This window comes from Primulina eburnea, chromosome 9 (genome assembly GCF_022965805.1).
Source record: "Primulina eburnea isolate SZY01 chromosome 9, ASM2296580v1, whole genome shotgun sequence".
NCBI classification, from domain to species: Eukaryota; Viridiplantae; Streptophyta; class Magnoliopsida; order Lamiales; family Gesneriaceae; genus Primulina; species Primulina eburnea.
This window is the reverse complement of record NC_133109.1, coordinates 5,363,004-5,385,983: the sequence shown is the minus strand read 5'-3', so window position 1 is coordinate 5,385,983 and position 22,980 is coordinate 5,363,004. Positions and strand designations below refer to the sequence as shown.

Here is a 22,980-nt window from a genome sequence, read left to right as displayed (position 1 = left end):
TGCTTTTAGTGCACGCCGTCAATAGTAATATCTGCAGCGTGCTTTTAATGCACGCCGTTAATAGTATCAAGTGCAACACTATTAACAGTGCACACGCAGCGTGCTTTTAATGCATGATGTTGATGACGTGATGCGGAAAATCATTTTTTTTGTAGTGAAAGGAAAGATTTCAAGTCAAATAAAAAACGGTTTGCATCGAGCTCAATCGAGTGAAGCCGAAAAGGGTCAAAATGTGGGAAAGGTGTTGTGAATTTGGTGATGATAAATGATGAAAAGGGCGAGTTTGGATTGGCTTATTTGAAGAAATCAGCTGTTGAGGTATGAAAGGAATATTTTATTCCTAATTAATCTTAGTCTTTTATGTAAATTGAAAAATAAGAGTTTCGCATTTTTAGGCTAATTTGACTTGATCCAATAAGAAGATTTATTTCTAGACTTGGTTGATCTAATCTAACCTTGGTGTTTATCCTCTATGATTTGTTTTTGGTATTTATCTCTAAGATATAATGTCTTAGATTTGAGTAAAGTCTTATTCCTAATAAACTCTTGTTTCCATATTTGTAGGATTTTGTTTCCATGGAAAGATAATTAGGTCAAGATATGAAGATCTATATATATGTGGAATATTGAGAGAAAAAAGAGACGACTTTGGAGAGGACTTTTACACAGCTGCTGGAGTTTTTTTTAACTGGAACAAAGTTTAGTATTGAAGATAAATTTCATGTTGAAGACTTTGTGTGATTAATTCACATAAGCACCGTATTGCTGATTGGTGTTGAAGATACGTGAAAAAAAACACTGATGCAGAGTGTTGATCGAAAAATGTTCTTCTATTATTTGTTTTAAGTAACTTCGGTTTATGCATCTAGTTTTTAGTTTGGTTTATTTGATGCATGTTAATTCCTTACAGTGTCAAGGAATTTGGTTTTGTTACTTTCACTAGTATTGTTTTGTGTAAACAAATTACATATTTCTCTAGTGAATTTTTGTCATGAGACGTTGTTTGTACTTGTGAATAATTTAAAACTAATGTCTATTTATTAAAAGTTTACGCGTGTGTTAAATAATCAATTTCCGCTTCATGTTGCGCTCGTGTTGAAAACACCAGAGTACAACACTAACTTGTGATACACATAATATATTTATTTCATGTACGTTTATGATCAACAGTCATATCAAGATATTAGAGAAATGGGGCTTTAGGGTGGTCTTCCTATAAGCCCATGATGATGAATGGATTAACAGATGTGGTTAAAGGGATCAAAGAAATATGAGCAAATGAGTAAAGAACAATTTCATTCCGAGAGTAGAAGGTTTGGAGATTAAAGCATTAGAATGTGTTGACACCTTTAGCTTAACCATTATCGTAAAGACGAAAAGCTTTTGGTGTTCGAGTTTCAGCCAAACGGGAGTTTACTTCACATATTATATAGTATGGATTTTCTCAAATTTTTAACCTTTAACATGACCACAAAACTATGATGATCTTATTGTTTCATATATCTTTAGATGATCACGGGATCCCTCGCGCAGAGTTGACTTGGCCGGTTCGATTCAAGATAACTCAAGGGATTGCCAGAGGATTAGGCTATCTGCAAACCGAAATTTCTGCACTAGACCTTCCCCATGGTAACCTCAAATCGAGCGATGTCCTTTTAACGCCAAACTACGAGCCTTGACTTGTGGATTACGGGTTATGCTCTTTGATTAGTAGCATTCAATCTTCACAAACATTAGCAGCCTACAAGTCTCCAGAAGCCATACAGCACTATGATATATCTCCAAAATGAGAGAATCGGTGTAATCTTTCTTGGATTGATACAATATCTGTTGGATCCGGTTTTTCTACGCGCCCAAACGCAGCGGAAGTTTTAAAATTTTATTTTATTTTGACAATCAAAATATGATTTGCTTTGAGCGCTCGTATGATTATAACAAAACATTCATAGGATGTTAAAGATTGTACCTTTGTGAATTAAATCACTTGGCTCCAACTAATCCGGTATGAACGGATTAGCTCTTGATGAATCCCTACGAACTTTCTTCGATTCTTCTAATTAGGTCCACGACTAGAAGATTTGTTCCTCTTTCAAATAGCACTATAATATTTGAAAGAAGTTTTACGTTGAGATATAACACGAAAAATTCGACTCAAAATTTAAGCCAAATTTTTCTTGCATTTTTGAGAAGAGATTTTCGAGAGCTTTTGGAATAGCCGAAACTTTCTCTTTTTCAATTCTTGGAGAGTCTCTCGAAGAACCCTTTTGAGATTGGTGGAGGCCATTCCTTTTTAGGTCAAACTTTTTCTTAAAAAGAAATTTTCATGACCTAATTATCATAATTAATATTAATGGGCTTGATTAATTAATTGGCTAGTCCAACTAGTTTAATTAATAAATCAAAGTCCATTAAAAACTTTAATTATTTAGTATGTTGGACTTGTACACCTACAAGCTCATTAAACATACCTCCCATCACATTTAATTTATTAATTAATCAACTCAACTCTTGAGCTTAATAAATTAAATACATTATAAATTCAACATTTGAATTTATTATTTAAATTATAAATTCAACTCCTTGAATTTCTATCACCTCCAAAATTTAATATTTAATAAACCCAACATTTGAGTTTAATAAATTAAATTCTCAAATTTTATAAATTCAACTCCTTGAATTTATTATCTCCAAATTTCATAAATCCAACTCTTGAATTTACTATCTTATAAATTCAACTCCTTGAATTTATTTTCTCAAAATTTAATTATCATAAATTCAACTCCTTGAATTTACTATATCATAATATAAATTCAACTCCTTGAATTTATTCTCTCAACGGGAACAAACGATCCAGTGCTTGTGTGACCCTCAATGGTTCAGGGATACAGCTAGCCGTGGGTTCACAACTCTTTGTGATTCAGGACATAATCCTTTATTCGGGCTTACCCTAGTTAGCCTCATTCTTTTCATCAACACCTTGATCAAGAATGTCAGAACTCATTTCTGATTGCACCCATCGGATCATGGTAAGAGCGTCTAGTAGCATCGCCCCATGATCCCCTAGGTATCACTGATAGTGTCTGCAAGAACCAGTCGATTATGATTAACGTACAGTACGGTCCCTTCATCTCATATATCCCGATCGAATCTGCAACCATTGGTTCATCGAGGGTTGCATATTAATTCGATAACTATGTGATAACTATAATAGTGGCATCGCGTGTACTATTTGGAGAACTCCTTCTCCAACGTACATCTCGTACTCTGGCCAGAGATTCCATGCACTATTATTTCATTAGATCACATAGGATATCCACACCCGTAGGTGAGCGGTGAATCCCCGACTACAATGCACTGGCTCCTATATGTGTCGCAACTGTACCCAACCTCGCCACCTGATGACTCTCCTGGAGCCGGTAAACGAGTCAAAGCACAGCCCTAGCATATAGAGCCTCAGTGTTGTCCCGGGTCGTAAGGACTAATGGTGTACAATCATAACCACAGACTTATCCTCTCGATGAATGATAACCACTTGGAAAGTCCGAGGGAGGGTTGTTCGGTATAATCATCATATGACTACCCATCTGCATGTTTGGACATCTCTATGCCCTTACCAAGAAACGCAGTACACAACATCACAGATGCTAGTCTCGAGCTCAAGCGGCCTTTATCCTTGTTTTAGGCGGCTGAATCGACTAGGAACGAATTTAGAGTATGCAGTGTTTACAAATGAGTTTCAACATCGAATTACGATTTATTTGTATTAAAGCATAATCAAGGACTTTATCTATGCTCTTTGCATGGGTATACAGATAAAGTATAACAAGACCATGAAAAGTTAAATTATATTAAAATAAAGATTGTTTATTTCACTTGAGTCAATAAATTCCCTAGCCAACCGTTGGCTTGCAGGGCATCTACTCTAACAATCTCCCACTTGCCCTAGAGCCAACTACCCTTAATTCCATTGCTTCGCGATGCTTTTCAAACAATGGTCCTGGCAAGGGTTTTGTAAGTGGATCAGCAACATTATCTGCAGAGGGGACTGTTTCAACGTATATGTCTCCTCTTCCCACTATCTCCCGTACAATATGGAACTTCCTCAGTACATGTTTGGATCGCTGATGAGACCTTGGTTCCTTTGCTAGCGCAACGGCACCAGTGTTGTCCCAGTACAACGGGACTGGATCAAGTCCATTAGGAATAATGTCCAACTCTTGGACCAAATTTCTCATCCAAACTACCTCTTGGCTGCATCAGATGCAACATTTTATTCAGCTTCAGTGGTGGAATCCGCAACGGTGTCTTGCTTGGAACCTTTCCAAGAGACAGCCGTACCATATAGCATGAATACAAAACCAGAGGTTGATTTCGAATCATCTACGTCACATTGGAAGCTAGAATAGTGTAGCCTTCCAATTTTAATTCTCCACCCCCTTAGACCATGAACAAGTTCTTAGTTCTTCTCAAGTACTTAAGAATATCTTTTACGGTCTTCCAATGCATTGGACCAGGGTTCGCCCGATATCTGCTTGTAACAATCAAAGCGTAAGCAACATCAGGACGTGTCGATATCATACCATACATGATACTACCAATAGCTGACGCATATGGAATACGTGTCATCATCTCTATCTCTTTATCAGTTTTGGGACACATAGCTTTAGATAGAGTGATACCATGACACATTTGTAAGTATTTTCTCTTGGACTCTTCCATAGAGAATCGTTTTAGAATGATATCGATATAAGTGACTTGGGTGAGTCCTAGCATCCTTTTTGATCTATCTCTATAGATTTATATTCTCAATACATAGGATGCTTCACACATGTCTTTCATGGAGAATTTATAGGCCAACCATACTTTAGTTGATTGTAATAATCCTACATCATTCCCAATGAGCAGGATATCATCAACGTAAAGTACTAGGAATGTCACTGCACTCCCACTAATTTTCTTGTACACACGTGGTTCCTCAGGATTCGTAGCAAAACCAAACTCTTTGATAGTGCTATCAAATCTGAGGTTCCAACTCCTTGATGCCTGCTTGAGACCATAAATTGATCTCTGAAGTTTGCATACCTTATGCTCACTTCCTACTGATGTGTATCCCTCGGGTTGAGACATATAAATTTCTTCTTTGATGTCTCCATTGAGGAAAGCAGTCTTTACATCCATTTGCCATATCTCATAGTCATACCATGCTGCTATGGCTAGTAATATTCTAATGGACTTAAACATAGCAACTGGTGAAAAATTTTCCTCATAGTCAACTCCTTGCCTTTGAGTATATCCTTTTTCAACCAGTCTTGCTTTGAAGGTCACTACCTTCCCATCCGCCCCAAGCTTTCTTTTGTAGATCCATTTGCACCCTATAGGAACGATTCCCTCAGGTTGATCCACTAATTTCCAGACTTGGTTCGAATACATAGAGTCCATTTCTGACTGCATGGCTTCAAGCCATTTGGTCGAATCAGTATCAGATATTGCTTCTTTGAAATTCATTGGATCACATCCAACACAAGACTCATCATGGCCTTGTTCATGAAGAAGCGTATATCTTGCAGGTGGTCTAATAACCCTATCAGACCTTCTAGGAGCTTGTACTTCAACTACTGGTTGTTGGGGATTAGGTTCAACTACTATAGTTGAGGGGAGTATCTTGAATTTCTTCAAATTCTATCATCTTGCCTTTTCTATCTAATAGAAATTCCTTTTTCCAAAAAGGTGGCATTTCTTGAAACAAACACTTTTGCTTCATTGGGATGATAGAAATAAGATCCAACAGAATTCTTTGGATATCCTACAAAGTAGCACAAAGTGGATCTACTATCCAATTTGTCTCCCACTATCTGCTTCACGTAAGCAAGACATTTCCATATTCTCTCGTAAGAATATTTGGGAGTTTTTTTTCCCATCCATATCTCATATGGTGTTTTATCCACTGCTTTAGTATAAACATTATTCAACAACATTGCCGCAGTTTCAAGCGCAAAGCCCCAAAACGATGTAGGCAATTCAGTGAATCACATCATTGATCGAACCATGTCCAACAAGGTTTGCTTACAATTTTCAGAAACACCATTCAATTGTGGTGTTGCTGGTGGAGTCACTGTGAGAGAATCTCATTCTCTTTTAGATAACCCAAAAATTCAGCACTTAAGTATTCTCCACCTCGATCAGATCGAAGTGCCTTAATACTTCTTTCTTGCTAATTTTCTACTTCAGATCTGAATTCTTTGAACTTTTCAAATGCTTCAGATTTGTGTTTTATCAAATAAACACACCCATACCTCGAATGGTCATCAGTAAAGGTAATGAAGTAGGATTGCCCATATCCTGTGCTAACACTTAGCGGGCCACAAATGTCTGTGTGGATCAAATCCAATAGACCATGCGCACGTTCCACGTTTCCATCGAATGGAGTCTTGGTCATTTTTCTTTTCAGACAGGATTCACGGGTAAGTATAGAATTTATGTCTGACAAGTCAAACATGCATTCTCCCACTAGCTTGTGCATCCTTCTTTGAGAAATGTGACCTAGTCTAGCGTGCCATATTTGTGCGGGATTTGGATCATCTAACTTTCTTTTGTTTGTTGTTGAAATCCTGTTTACTTGGACATTCATTCATCATTTCCAGAACATTTCTGGCTCATATAACTTCTTATGTCCGGACTTCTTGCAGTGAAATCTGTTCTGACTTATCGGGCATTGTAGGCCTTTTAAGTGTCTTTCGGAGTTTGCCTCTTATTGGGTTTTTTCTTGTGAGGGGCAGAACATTTCTTTCCCTTACATTGCGGGCCACTTTTGTTCCTGACAACAAGCCCAACTAGGAAACAACATTTTCCTATTTTATGATGACTTCATAAGTCATAAGCATGTTGAATAGCTCTTCAAGGCTATCATCAATTTTATTCAAATTGAAGTTCAACATAAACCCGTCAATTGAGAAAGAGAATGACAACAAATTGATGTCGTGAAGTAACTTGTTAGGAATCACCTATTCCAGGCTCACCACTTTCTCATTAAACCCAATCATATGTACACCACGCTCATGGATCAAAGCCCCATCTTGCATTAGTGTAGTCATGAGCTTTTAAAAGTGGTGTGCATCACTGTACAAGTTTCATGCACCATGCAACTCTTGCATGTGTATTCGAATGTCAACAGCATTCAACATTTTCTCAAACTGTCCCTTTAGTTCGTTTGACATAAAAGCGAGCATGTTACACTTTAGCTTGCATACTATGGTCCTACCATCTTGCATGCTTTGTCAATTCAACATGACTGACATTAGCGTGCATGCCATTTTCTCCGAATTCAGAACAATTTTCCCAACCAGTCTTGAAAATTAGATTCGGTTAGCTTGTTAATAATAAAAACTTATTACGTGACGAAATCGAAAATATACTGATACGGAAACAGAATAATGGTTGCTGATTATTTTAAAATAATTTTAAGATATAAAATATGGATTTCATTTTATAAATTGCCCTCCTACTATTTTGACATTTCCACCACCCTCTGATGAAAAAGGGAAATCGTATTTCCTTAGTAGGCACGTAGAGTCCAATTAGCCAATTATAATCCCGAATAATATCAGCCAATTATAATTTCTAAAAGGTAGAGTCCAATTGCTCCATATGCAACCTCCGCGTGATTTGCCTCACGTTTAATAAGGACCCAATAATATGACGCCGTTTATTTTCGCGTATCAAACCAACCCATCAATATTGAATTGTAGTAGACGGTCGCCATGAGTTCCCCCAATAATATGAGCCGAAGTCATGGGAGTTCCACTCAATTCACATCATATGTCCGGTGGAAGTCACAGCTTTCCGGCGTACAGGCCTCCCCAATAATATGAGCCAGACACTGTCCGCGGGTAGCGATCAACATGCAACCACGGTTGATGGAAGGCAAGGAAAAATTAAACTCCTTTAATTTTTACTTTTTCGGTTTGATATAAATTTTGAATCTTATTCAAAATGAGGGATTTTAATTTTAAAAATTGTCTCATCATTTTAGTTTAAAAATCGCGTGCCACGAGTTTGTATGTTTGCCGGATTCATGCAACTATATTATATAATAATATACATACATGCATACTACTATATATCACATATATCATAATATGACATTCAACAATAATTAAGGATGATCGATCGCCAACACTATTAGATCCATGTGAGCCAGACATGGATCCAGGTACAAAACCTAGGTGAATGCAGGGATGCAAATGCAACTATTACAAGAGCTTCCAATATTTTACATGTCTTCATCTTGTTCATCGGGCCCACCATCTTCCAGTCTTGATCTCTCACTATTTCTAATAATTACATTTAAATAGCCATGGCACATAAGGGATACATCTCATGGGGGTGGGAACGGGCCATAAACCAGGCCCACTTTAATAATATCAAATATTAAAAAACGAATAAAACAGTAAAATATCCTAACATACACCTAACACATTGGTTAAGACTCTCGATCATCCTTCATGTATTTAATAACAAATATTAACATCAATTTAATTAAACAATTTAATTAATTGATAAATCATATATCTAATAATTTTATCACTAACCACCACAATTATTAAAGAATTTAATAAATTAAATAAACTCCTTTATTTAATTTCCAATTAAATCAATAATAATTGATTTCTTGTAAAAAAAACTCATTTTTACCATAAATAATTAAAATCATATTCTAATTATTTATTTCACAAGAAAATTATTAATTTACAAAAATTAATTGCCAAAATAAAAATTGAACCAATTTTCAAAAATATCAATTTTACCCAAAAATTTGAAAAATCAGAAAATCGCACCCTAGGCCCAAACAATTCAAGCCCATTATTCAGCGTGCTTCCCGAGACGCTCCCGGGCAGCCGCCCGCCCACTGCCCGCCTGCTGCACGAACGTTTCAGGCAGCGGCAGCGGCCCTGTGCGCGCAGAACGCGCGAAGGCGCGCCGACGCCGCGCGCAGGCGTCGCACGCCTGCGCTAGCGCTGTGCGTGCAGGCGTCCACGCCTGCGCGCGCAAGCTGCGCGCTGCCGTGCGCGGCCCATCGCGCACGGACTGCCCGGAACAGTTCCGGGCAGATTTAATTTTTTTTTTTTTCGAAAATCTGGAAAAAATAAATTTTCGTGGTGCTAAATTTTCTGAAAATTTTCTTGTGTGGTTAGAAATAAATTATTCAATATATCAAAACCATACGATTTAGAAAAACCTGGCTCTGATACCACTGTTGGATCCGGTTTTTCTACGCGCCCAAACGCAGCGGAAGTTTTAAAATTTTATTTTATTTTGACAATCAAAATAAGATTTGCTTTGGGCGCTCGTATGATTATAACAAAACATTCATAGGATGTTAAAGATTGTACCTTTGTGAATTAAATCACTTGGCTCCAACTAATCCGGTATGAACGGATTAGCTCTTGATAAATCCCTACGAACTTTCTTCGATTCTTCTAATTAGGTCCACGACTAGAAGATTTGTTCCTCTTTCAAATAGCACTATAATATTTGAAAGAAGTTTTACGTTGAGATATAACACGAAAAATTCGACTCAAAATTTAAGCCAAATTTTTCTTGCATTTTTTAGAAGAGATTTTCGAGAGCTTTTGGAATAGCCGAAACTTTCTCTTTTTCAATTCTTGGAGAGTCTCTCGAAGAACCCTTTTGAGATTGGTGGAGGCCATTCCTTTTTAGGTCAAACTTTTCTTAAAAAGAAATTTTCATGACCTAATTATCATAATTAATATTAATGAGCTTGATTAATTAATTTGCTAGTCCAACTAGTTTAATTAATAAATCAAAGTCCATTAAGAACTTTAATTATTTAGTATGTTGGACTTGTACACCTACAAGCCCATTAAACATACCTCCCATCACATTTAATTTATTAATTAATCAACTCAACTCTTGCTCTTAATAAATTAAATACATTATAAATTCAACATTTGAATTTATTATTTAAATTATAAATTCAAATCCTTGAATTTCTATCACCTCCAAAATTTAATATTTAATAAACCCAACATTTGAGTTTAATAAATTAAATTTTCAAATTTTATAAATTCAACTCCTTGAATTTATTATCTCCAAATTTCATAAATCCAACTCTTGAATTTACTATCTTATAAATTCAACTCCTTGAATTTATTTTCTCAAAATTTAATTATCATAAATTCAACTCCTTGAATTTACTATATCATAATATAAATTCAACTCCTTGAATTTATTCTCTCAACGGGAACAAACGATCCAGTGCTTGTGTGACCCTCAATGGTTCAGGGATAGAGCTAGCCGTGGGTTCACAACTCTTTGTGATTCAGGAAATAATCCTTTATTCGGGCTTACCCTAGTTAGCCCCATTCTTTTCATCAACGCCTTGACCAAGAATGTCAGAACTCATTTCTGATTGCACTCATCGGATCATTGTAAGAGCGTCTAGTAGCATCGCCCCATGATCTGAAAGGGATCGAATAAGGTGACCGAAAAACACAACGGAAGCTACAAAATTTTCGAAAATCACATTTTCTTGCAAGGAAATTTTCGGCCACCATGTGTACTAGTGTAGCATATACAAAAACTCAACTTTCAAGCATAGGGGGTTGAGAAAATTACCTATCAATCACAAGGATTGATTTTATGGCTCCAACTAAAGTATAAACACTTTAGCTCTTGATGGATGAAGATCTACAAGCTCCTCCTTTCTTTTGGACTCCTTTCTTCCAATCAAGCCCACCACCAACTTAAAAGATCCACCTTACACTTGCACTAGAAAATGTAGGGCATTTTTCTTTGAGAAGTGAGTTGTTGCTTCAACAAATTGAAGAACAAAATTGGAAGAGAAAGGGGGAAGAAATTTCGGCCATGGTGAGGGGAGGAGAGAGGGAAGAGCATTTTCTTGGTTGAGGAAAAAGTGTGTTCTAGCATGTGCAAGACATGCCTAGTTTCTTGCAAAAGTTGTCTCCCAACCTTTCACCTCCCCATGCATATAATATATGGTTTTAACAAATTAAAAACCATGGACTAAATTTAATTATCTCAAACATATTTGAGACTAATTAAACATTACTTGAATTTACCCAAGTCACACTAGTTAAATAATTATTTTAATTGAGCTCTACAAGACTCAATATAATTTAATTAATCCAACACTTGAATTAATTTAATTATTTGGACTCTACTAGGTCCACTAGTGTTTAATTAATTCAACACTTGAATTAATTTAATTTAGTCCACAATAATGTTTATGAAAATCACAATTTTCAAATACATTATTTACTTGGCCAAATTTTAATTTAGGAACACTTCCATAAATTAAAATTTACATTTCTCTCATAGAAGTCATACTTCTATTTCATTTACACTTATAAACTCATTTATAAGTCGTTCAACACATTGAACTAATTTCTCCTTTATAGAAATCATACTTCTAATTTTCCTCACGCTTATAAACTCCTTTATAAGCCGTTCAACACATTGAATTATTTTTACTTCTCAACGGGATCTAGAAAGCTAGTACTTGTGTGGCCCTCAATGGTTCATTGATACAACTAGCCGTGGGTTCACATCTCTATGTGATTCGGACTAAATATGTCCTTATATGAGCATACCCCAATTGCTCCATTCTTATTTATCAACACCTTGATAATAAGAACGTCAGAACTCAAGTTTGATAGTACCCAACCAATCACGTTAAACGCCTAGCAGCATCGCTTACGTGATTCCCTAGGTATCACATGATAGTGCCTGCAAGAACCATTCAATTATGGTTAGCTTACAGTACGGTCCCTTCAACTCATATATCCCGATCGATTCGACAACCATTGGTTTATCGAGAGTTGTCAATGAATCGATACTATGTGTCATGTCGTAGTTGCATCGATGGTGTAATCTATGAAACCCTTTCATAATTACCACCATACTCTGGCCAGAGATTTCGATATACATACACATGATAACACATAGGATATCCATACCCGAAGGTAAGCGGTGAATCCCCGACTTCAATGCATCGACTCCTATGTGTTTCGACAGAACACCCAACATTGCCACCTAATGACCCCATGAGAGTCGGTAAACAAGTCAAAGTGTAATTCTAGCACATAGAGTCTCAATGTTGTCCCGGGTCATAAGGACTAATTCTGTACAACCATAAACTAGGACATTTCCACTCGATAAGTGAGAACCACTTGGAAAGTCCTTTTATGGAGGGTTGTTCAGTGCACTCTACAAGGAGCACCTATCTGCATGCTCGGACATCACAATGTCCCCTACCAATGAAACATGGTACTCACATCGCAGATACTAGTCTCTAACTCGAGCGGCCTATATCCTTCTTAGTGGCGGCTGAATCGACTAGGAACCGTTTAGAATATACAGTATTACAAATATGAGTTTCATGATACTCATCATATGAGCATCTCATATTCTTTCTACTATTTGTATATTCAAGGGCTTTATCTATGCAACTAGCATGGGTATACAGATAAAGATGTGCCAAAGTAATAATTTCAAATATTATTAAAATAAAGATTGCTTATACATAGAGTTTCATTGTGAACACTCGGCCAACACTTGGCTCGACGGGCACCTACTCTAACAATCTCCCACTTGCACTAGAGCCAACTACCCATATGCTTTAAACCCATTGATTCGCGATGCTTGTTGAATAATGGTCTAGGTAAAGGCTTAGCTAGTGGATCAATCAACATTATCAGCGGAGCCGACTGTGTCAAAAGACACTTCTCCTCTTTCCACAATCTCTCCGAGGATGTGGTACTTTCTCAATACTAGTTTGGATTTCTGATGAGACCTAGGCTCCTTTGCTTGAGCTATAGCTCCCGTGTTGTCACACAACACCGGGATAGGAGCAACTCCATTAGGAATGACGCCCAACTCTTGGACGAAATTCCTTATCCAAACAGCCTCCCTTGCTGCATCTGATGCAGCAATGTATTCGGCCTCTGTGCTGGAATCCGTAATATTGTCTTGCTTGGAACTCTTCCAAGAGACTGCAGCACCATTGAGCATGAATACAAAACCAGAGGTTGACTTCGAGTCATCGATATCGCTTTGGAAGCTAGAGTCGGTATAGCCTTCCAATTTTAGTTCTCCACCCCATAGACCAAGAACACATTATTGGTCCTTCTCAACTACTTGAGGATGTCTTTCACAGCTTTCCAGTGTGGAAGACCAGGGTTCGATTGATATCTACTCACTACACTTAGTGCGAAAGCCACGTCAAGACGTGTAGATATCATCCCATACATGATGCTACCAATTGCCGAAGTATACGGAATGCGTGTCATCGCCACTATCTCTGCATCAGTCTTGGGAGACAGACTTGGATAGGGACACGCCATGACACATTGGTAGGTGTCCTCCCTTGGACTCATCCATCGAGAACGGCTTCACGATGGTATCAATGTATGTGGACTGGGTGAGACCAAGCAATCTTCTCGATCTATCTCTATAGATCTGTATTCCCAATACAAAAGATGCTTCACCCAAGTCCTGCATCGAGAACTTACTCGCTAACCATATCTTAGTTGATTGCAACATTCCTACATCATTCCCAATGAGTAGAATGTCATCAACATATAACACCAGGAATGTCACAACACTCCCACTGACCTTCTTATACACATAGGGTTCCTCAGGACTCTTAGTAAATCAAACTATTTGATTGTACTGTCGAATCTGAGGTTCCAACTCCTAGATGCCTGCTTTAGATCATAAATAGATCTCTGAAGTTTGCATACCATATGCTCACTTCCGATAGATGTTAACCCTTCAGGTTAAGACATGTAAATAACTTTCTTAAAATCCCCATTAAGAAAGTCTGTCTTGACATCCATCTGCCATATCTCATAGTCATACCATGCAGCTATGGCTAGCAAAATCCTTATGGACTTGAACATTGCGACTGGGGAAAAAGGTTTCCTCAAAGTCAACTCCTTGTCTTTGAGTATATCCTTTTGCCACCAATCGCACCTTGAAGGTCAATACCTTCCCATCCGTCCCAAGTCCCTATGGGAACAATTCCCTCAGGTGGATCCACAAGATCCTACACTTGGTTTGAATGCATGGAATTCAACTCAGATTCCATTGCTTCAAGTCACTTGGATGAATCGGCATCAGATAACGCTTCCTTGAAGGTCCTTGGATCACATCCATGGTTAGGCTCATCATGGCCCTCTTCAAGAAGCAGACCATACCTCATAGGTGGTCTCGAGACTCTCTCGGATCTTCTAGGAGCTTGTATCTCCTCTCTTGGCTCTTCGGGTGTGGGTTCTACAATTGTGGGTGTCTCTCGAACCTTTTCGAGTTCTATCATCTCCCTTTTTCTATCCAATAGAAATTCCCTTTCAAAAAGGTCGCATTCCTAGAAACAAACACTTTTGTTTCTTGGGGATGATAGAAGTAGTATCCAATCGAATTCATTGGATATCCCACAAATTAGCATAAAATGGATCAACTATCCAATTTATCTACCACTACCTGCTTCATAAGCAGGGCACCCTCATATTCTAAGATAAGAATACTTAGGAGGCTTACCCATCCATATCTCATATGGTGTATGCCTTTGAATAGACATTTAGTGGAATATCTTTCAATTTTAAGTTATAGAGATCGTTTTCAAGTTCACCAGTACCAATCAAACATTCATTCATGTAAATGTTGCAAACACATTTGCAAAATAAACAAGAATATCCATTTTTATCAGCATAGAAATGGAAACAATGTTTTACAAAATTAGGTACAAACAAAACATCTCATTAAATTAACTTAAACTATTGTTCAATAATAAGTAAACATCTTCAATAGCCTTGGCAGCAACTCTTGCTCCATTGTTCATCCTCTAGAAGGTCACACCTTCCTTAAGCATTCTACTTCTTCCCATCACCTATAACTCATTATAGAGATGTGAGTCACAACCGGTATCTAATACCCAAGAAGTAGAGTTAATTGAAACGTTTACTTAAATTTAGAACATACCGTTTCCAGAACACTTCTGGGCCAGATATTCCTTGCAATTTCGCCTCCAATGTCCAGGCTTCTTGCAGTGATGACATTCATCAGCAGTCTTGTCAGCCTTAATTGGTGTGGCTGCCACAACGGGATTCGGAGATTGCCTCAACAAGGGCACGTTCTTCTTGGGACGTTGGAAAGAACGCTTCTTTCCATTCCCATGTGGATCAATCTTCGTACCAGATGAAGAACCCACATAAAGAACCAACTTCTCTTTCTTGATGGTGGATTCAAACGTAACAAGCATATTCACCAACTCCTCAAGGGTCGGTTCAATCTTGTTCATGTTGAAGTTCACCACAAAAGGATCAAATGAGCTAGGCAGCGATAAGAGCAACACGTCGGTGGTCAACTCCGAAGGCAAGATCAGATCCATGCCAACGAGCTTGTCCACGAGCCCGATCACCTTTAGGCCATGCTCATGGACCGAGGCCCCATCTTGCATGCGTAAAGTGATCAGCTCCTTGACGGTAGCATGCCTAAGAGGACGTGTTTGCTCTCCAAAGAGCTCCTTGAGGTGCAAATGAATGTCAGCAGCACTCTTTGCACCCTCAAAACGCCTCTGCAGCTCATCATTCATAGAAGTAAGCATATAACACCTGGCTATCAAGTCATGGTCACACCATTCCTTGTAAGCCTGCAATTCCTCAGGATTGCAGTGAGTCGGAGCCTCAACAGGGGGCGACTCAGTCAGTGTATATGCTACCCTTTCCGAATTCAAGACGATTTTTAGGTTTCTTAGCCAAGTGAGGTAATTAGGTCCAGTTAATATGTTTTTGTCGAGTATTACGGATATTGGATTGCGAAGCGATGACATTGTCAATTTGTACTGAAAAGTAAAAACAGATAAATGTTGATGACTATTTTAAAATATTTAGTAAGATATGAAGTTTGGACTTTTACTTCATAAATATTGGCTCCCACTGTTTTGACATCTTTCACTACCCTCTAGTGAAAGCGGGAAACTCCTTTCCTCAGTAGGTACGTAAGGTCCAATTAGCGAATTATGATCCCGAATAATATCAGCCAATCACAATTCCTAAAAGGTAGTTTCCAATTGCATCACAATGCAACCCTCTACGTAAACTTTTGTCTCACGTTTGATTAGGACCCAATAATATGACGTCGTTCATCTTCACGTGTCAAGCCTTACCCATCGATGTCGAACCTTAATGGACGGTCGCCATGAGTTCCCCCAATAATATGAGCCGAAATCATGGGAGTTCCACATAGTTCACATCACTATGTCAATGGATGTCACAGCTTTCCGGCACCCAGGGCCCCCCCAATAATATGAGCCGAGCCTCGAGTACGGGTAGCGTTCATCATGCACCCATTGTCGATGGAAGACAAGGAAATTATAAATAAATTTATAATTCCCCTTTTCGGGCTTGATATTAATTTTGAATCTTATTCAAAATGAGGGTTTTTAATTTTGAAAGGTCTCATCATTAATTTTTTATTTAAAAGCTCGCCATGTTTGATCGTATGTTTGCCGGATTCATGCAACTTTGTTATTATCATAATAATAACGCACATACTCATTATTTATAACATATCATGCATATATTATAAACAGTAAACAAACAAGGATGATCAATCGCCCCAATACTAACGGTCCGTGTGAGCTAAACACGGACCTAGGTCCAATCCTAGGGTAAATGCACGGGATGCAAATGCAACTACATTATTACATTAGCATCCAATATTACATGTCTTCGATCTTCATAATCACCAAGGCCACCATCTTCCAATCTTGATCTTCCACTATTCTAATATTTACAATTAAATATCCATGGCACATAGGGATACATCTCATGGGGGGTGGGAACGGGCCATAAACCAAGCCCACTTTAAATTGATAATTATTACAATCATACAACACAAATATCCTAGCATACACCTAGCAAATTGGGCTTGGGCTTTTGATCATCCTTCATGCATAATATCACATATCATACACCATCAATTAATTATCACAATAATTAATTGATCCAATATTATATATCTTGAACCAATCACTAACCGCCACGATTATAAACTAAATTAACAAAGTATACAAACACATTTGTCTACTTTCAAATTAATTTATTTATAACCGAATTTCTTGTAAATCACCATTTACTATAAATAATTAAAGTCCAACTTCAATTATTTATTTCATGAGAAAATATTTGCAACTTTTGTAATTTTAAACTTACGGGCCCAAAACTTTATTTTTTTACCAAAAACATTTTGGCCCATTTAAAATTCACAAATATGTTGACCAACAAATGGCCCAACAACATCAAGGCCCATGACACTTGGATAGTCCAAAACACTTTTGGAAACCCTAGTCGTCATTGCCGTCGCCGGAGCTCCGTCGCCGGATTCCGGCCAACCAAAAAAAAAAATTTTTTTTTTTTATTAAAAGATAGGGGCGTTCGGGCAGCCCCTCGGGCTGCACTTGCTGCCCGAAATGGGCAGCCCACGGGCAGCCCAAGCTGCCCGAAATGGGCAGCAACAAGCTGCCCAAATTTTCCCCTCAAGACCTTGATTTTATGTTGCAAATTTTCATCCTCAATCGGTTAGAAATCGCCCTCAATATAATATTATGTATATGCTACAAAAAACTAGTAACATTAGCTCATGATACCACTTGAAAGGGATCGAATAAGGTGACCGAAAAACACAACGGAAGCTACAAAATTTTCGAAAATCACATTTTCTTGCAAGGAAATTTTCGGCCACCATGTGTACTAGTGTAGCATATACAAAAACTCAACTTTCAAGCATAGGGTGCTGAGAAAATTACCTATCAATCACAAGGATTGATTTTATGGCTCCAACTAAAGTATAAACACTTTAGCTCTTGATGGATGAAGATCTACAAGCTCCTCCTTTCTTTTGGACTCCTTTCTTCCAATCAAGCCCACCACCAACTTAAAAGATCCACCTTACACTTGCACTAGAAAATGTAGGGCATTTTTCTTTGAGAACTGAGTTGTTGCTTCAACAAATTGAAGAACAAAATTGGAGGAGAAAGGGGGAAGAAATTTCGGCCATGGTGAGGGGAGGAGAGAGGGAAGAGCATTTTCTTGGTTGAGGAAAAATTGTGTTCTACCATGTGCAAGACATGCCTAGTTTCTTGCAAAAGTTGTCTCCCAACCTTTCACCTCCCCATGCATATAATATATGGTTTTAACAAATTAAAAACCATGGACTAAATTTAATTATCTCAAACATATTTGAGACTAATTAAACATTACTTGAATTTACCCAAGTCACACTAGTTAAATAATTATTTTAATTGAGCTCTACAAGACTCAATATAATTTAATTAATCCAACACTTGAATTAATTTAATTATTTGGACTCTACTAGGTCCACTAGTGTTTAATTAATTCAACACTTGAATTAATTTAATTTAGTCCACAATAATGTTTATGAAAATCATAATTTTCAAATACATTATTTACTTGGCCAATTAATTTAGGAACACTTCCATAAATTAAAATTTACATTTCTCTCATAGAAGTCATACTTCTATTTCATTTACACTTATAAACTCATTTATAAGTCGTTCAACACATTGAACTAATTTCTCCTTTATAGAAGTCATACTTCTAATTTTCCTCACGCTTATAAACTCCTTTATAAGCCGTTCAACACATTGAACTATTTTTACTTCTCAACGGGATCTAGAAAGCTAGTACTTGTGTGGCCCTCAATGGTTCATTGATACAACTAGCCGTGGGTTCACATCTCTATGTGATTCGGACTAAACATGTCCTTATATGAGCATACCCCAATTGCTCCATTCTTATTTATCAACACCTTGATAATAAGAACGTCAGAACTCAAGTTTGATAGTACCCAACCAATCACGTTAAACGCCTAGCAGCATCGCTTACGTGATTCCCTATGTATCACATGATAGTGCCTGTAAGAACCATTCAATTATGGTTAGCGTACAGTACGGTCCCTTCAACTCATATATCCCGATCGATTCGACAACCATTGGTTTATCGAGAGTTGTCAATGAATCGATACTATGTGTCATGTCGTAGTTGCATCGATGGTGTAATCTGTGAAACCCTTTCATAATTACCACCATACTCTGGCCAGAGATTTCGATATACATACACATGATAACACATAGGATATCCATACCCGAAGGTAAGCGGTGAATCCCCGACTACAATGCATCGACTCCTATGTGTTTCGACAGAACACCCAACCTTGCCACCTAATGACCCCATGAGAGTCGGTAAACAAGTCAAAGTGTAATTCTAGCACATAGAGTCTCAATGTTGTCCCGGGTCATAAGGACTAATTCTGTACAACCATGAACTAGGATATTTCCACTTGATAAGTGAGAACCACTTGGAAAGTCCTTTTATGGAGGGTTTTTCAGTGCACTCTACAAGGAGCACCTATCTGCATGCTCGGACATCACAATGTCCCCTACCAATGAAACATGGTACTCACATCGCAGATACTAGTCTCTAACTCGAGCTGCCTATATCCTTCTTAGTGGCGGCTGAATCGACTAGGAACCGTTTAGAATATACAGTATTACAAATATGAGTTTCATGATACTCATCATATGAGCATCTCATATTCTTTCTACTATTTGTATATTCAAGGGCTTTATCTATGCAACTAGCATGGGTATACAGATAAAGATGTGCCAAAATAATAATTTCAAATATTATTAAAATAAAGATTGCTTATACATAGAGTTTCATTGTGAACACTCGGCCAACACTTGGCTCGACGGGCACCTACTCTAACATGATCCCCTAGGTATCACTGATAGTGCCTGCAAGAACCAGTCGATTATGATTAACGTACAGTACGGTCCCTTCATCTCATATATCCCGATCGAATCTGCAACCATTGGTTCATCGAGGGTTGCATATTAATTCGATAACTATGTGATAACTATAATAGTGGCATCGCGTGTACTATTTGGAGAACTCCTTCTCCAACGTACATCTCGTACTCTGGCCAGAGATTCCATGCACTATTATTTCATTAGATCACATAGGATATCCACACCCGTAGGTGAGCGGTGAATCCCCGACTACAATGCACTGGCTCCTATATGTGTCGCAACTGTACCCAACCTCGCCACCTGATGACTCTCCTGGAGCCGGTAAACGAGTCAAAGCACAGCCCTAGCATATAGAGCCTCAGTGTTGTCCCGGGTCGTAAGGACTAATGGTGTACAATCATAACCACGGACTTATCCTCTCGATGAATGATAACCACTTGGAAAGTCCGAGGGAGGGTTGTTCGGTATAATCATCATATGACTACCCATCTGCATGTTTGGGCATCTCTATGTCCTTACCAAGAAACGCAGTACACAACATCACAGATGCTAGTCTCGAGCTCAAGCGGCCTTTATCCTTGTTTTAGGCGGCTGAATCGACTAGGAACGAATTTAGAGTATGCAGTGTTTACAAATGAGTTTCAACATCGAATTACGATTTATTTGTATTAAAGCATAATCAAGGACTTTATCTATGCTCTTTGCATGGGTATACAGATAAAGTATAACAAGACCATGAAAAGTTAAATTATATTAAAATAAAGATTGTTTATTTCACTTGAGTCAATAAATTCCCTAGCCAACCGTTGGCTTGCAGGGCATCTACTCTAACAATATCATGGAGATATATACGTAATATGAGTTTCTAGCATGAGAGAATTAATCAAGTATTGCATTCAATGGATAGCGTTGTTGTTATAGATTTTCCAAGGCAACAAAGAATCGATCGTCTTATTTTCGTCTTAGATGGGAGGACGAGAGAGATCTAGAATATGTGTGTCATAGATATTCTGTGTTATTCTATGTGTCTTGGGGACCATGACCTTATATAACCTTAGCCGTCTTCGACCCATAATAGAAGACTTAATTGAGCTTGATTCCTACACATAAATTAGATCATACCAATTTATTTAATATTTTTGAAACCTATAATTAATTAGATTATCTTATTAGAGCAACTACAATGGGTGTTAAATGGGTGTTATAACATTCATTTAACACTCCTTCTCCATTGTGAGTGGGCGTTCAAGTGAGAGAAAAGGGGGCATTCATATGTTTGAACGCCCATCTGTCCGCTTATTTTTAAAAAAAAAAAATTGGACATTTAGCGACGGTTTTTACAAACCGTCGCTGAACGCGAGCCCCACACACGTGATGATATTTCTTTATTTAATGCTATTTAATGTATTGGTTTAAATTTCAAATTTTCATTTTTTAAAAAGAAATTCGGATATTAAAATAAATTTAAAATAATGTTCAATGAAAAACTAACGGTTGTTTTGTTTATAAAAGTAAAATTGTTTTAACGGCTAGTTTAATAAAAAAATAATATATTCATCTATAAATATTCACACACTACACAAATTATTTCAAACTTCAAAACATATTATTCTTCACTCCAAAAATCTTTTCTCCAAAAATACTTCTTCCCAAAATTCGCAAATTCTACCAAATTATCCATATTTTCCATATCCACCAGATTATCCACAAAATCCATATCCACCAAATTATCTTTATAATTCGTATCCACCAAATTATCCTTATAATCCATATTCACCAAACTATCCATCTAATCTACATGCAACCAGTATGCCATTTATTTCTTAGACGGAAAATGAACCGGCCACTCCGACTTTCGTCCTAGAGACTCAATTGTCCGACCGTGAATCCCCAATTGAAGTCGTAAATTTGGAGAATGTGGATTCTGGCGCTGAGGGTAGAAAAAAACGGTCAACCTGGAGAAAGGTTGAAGACGAGGTCTTAGCGAGATCGTTTGTCACTATCAGCGATGACCCAATCATCGGCAATGATCAAAAGGCGGAAGCTTTCTGGGGACGTGTTGCAAGCTACTACAATGACAATCGTCCCGCAAGTACACCCAATAGAAGTGCAAGTGTCATACGATCGCACTTGCACAATACCATCCAAAAAAAAGTATATTGCTTCAATGCAAATTACAATAGTATTTATAGTGCATATCGTAGCGGCCACAGTGATAAGGATATACTACGGCTTGCGTATGAAAAATATTGTGAGGAAAATAATGGTATCGCATTTAATCTTGAGCATGTGTGGAAGATCGTAAAAGACCGTCCTATGTTTACTTCACAGTCCGTTGATCACCTTGCTAGCACGAAGAAGGCAAGTACCTCGGAGTCGGGAGCAAGCAACACCTCATCCAACCAAGATGCGAGTCTACATGTAGACCTAAACGAAGAAGAAAATCGTCCAATGCGTTAGAAGGCAGCAAAAAAAAAAGGAAGATAAAACGAGATCGGACATGGAGTGTATGACAACAAACTTGGACAATATGTTTGCAAAGTTTACTGAATATACAAGCATGAAAAAAGTTGAAGTTGAAATGAAACAAAAACAACTCGAAGTAGAGGAGATGAAAGCAAAAGCTGCTATGGCCAAAGTTCAACTAAAGGAATATGAAATAATAATATGAATGAATATTTATTTTACGTACTAAATATATAAAAGCATATTATTATTAATATAAAATAATAATAATTTTAATTTCTTAAAAATTTGAAATTGAATTTATTTAATTTAAAGTAAGAATAAGATGAATGAGTGGGGACAATTAGGGGTGTGCAATCGGTCAGAACCGAACCGACCGAACCGAAATTTTCGAAAACCGAACCGACCGATTTTTTTTTGGGAAAATCGAACCGACCGAATTTTGAAAAGAAAACCGAGGAAACCGAACCGATAAAAATTCGGTTATTTCGGTTTTCGACCGAAATAACCGATTTTTTATTAAATAAACTTTTTAAACATATTTACACAAAACTACAACTGAATTTAATACATGATTCAAATATACAGAGATAATCAATTCACCTAGCCTAAGTTTGATCAATTAAGAAAACGAAGCCAATAGT

The 22,980-nt window shown here is 37.5% G+C and overlaps 1 protein-coding gene across 1 annotated transcript; it reads left to right on the top strand.

The window, feature by feature from the left end:
- Positions 1-258: 258 nt before the first annotated feature.
- Positions 259-22,330, top strand: LOC140840678 (glutathione S-transferase T3-like). Its single transcript, XM_073207849.1, has 2 exons — positions 259-318; positions 21,698-22,330. Exons 1-2 carry the CDS (start codon positions 259-261, stop codon positions 22,328-22,330), a joined length of 693 nt encoding a protein of 230 aa, XP_073063950.1.
- The last annotated feature ends 650 nt before the right edge of the window (positions 22,331-22,980 follow it).

Excerpts from the sequence above, each read along its gene's own strand:
- LOC140840678 (XM_073207849.1), top strand. The coding sequence starts at position 259 with ATGATAAATGATGAAAAGGGCGAGTTTGGATTGGCTTATTTGAAGAAA. Across the intron at positions 319-21,697 it reads TGAAGAAATCAGCTGTTGAG|ACGGAAAATGAACCGGCCAC; the intron begins GTATGAAAGGAA and ends TTTATTTCTTAG.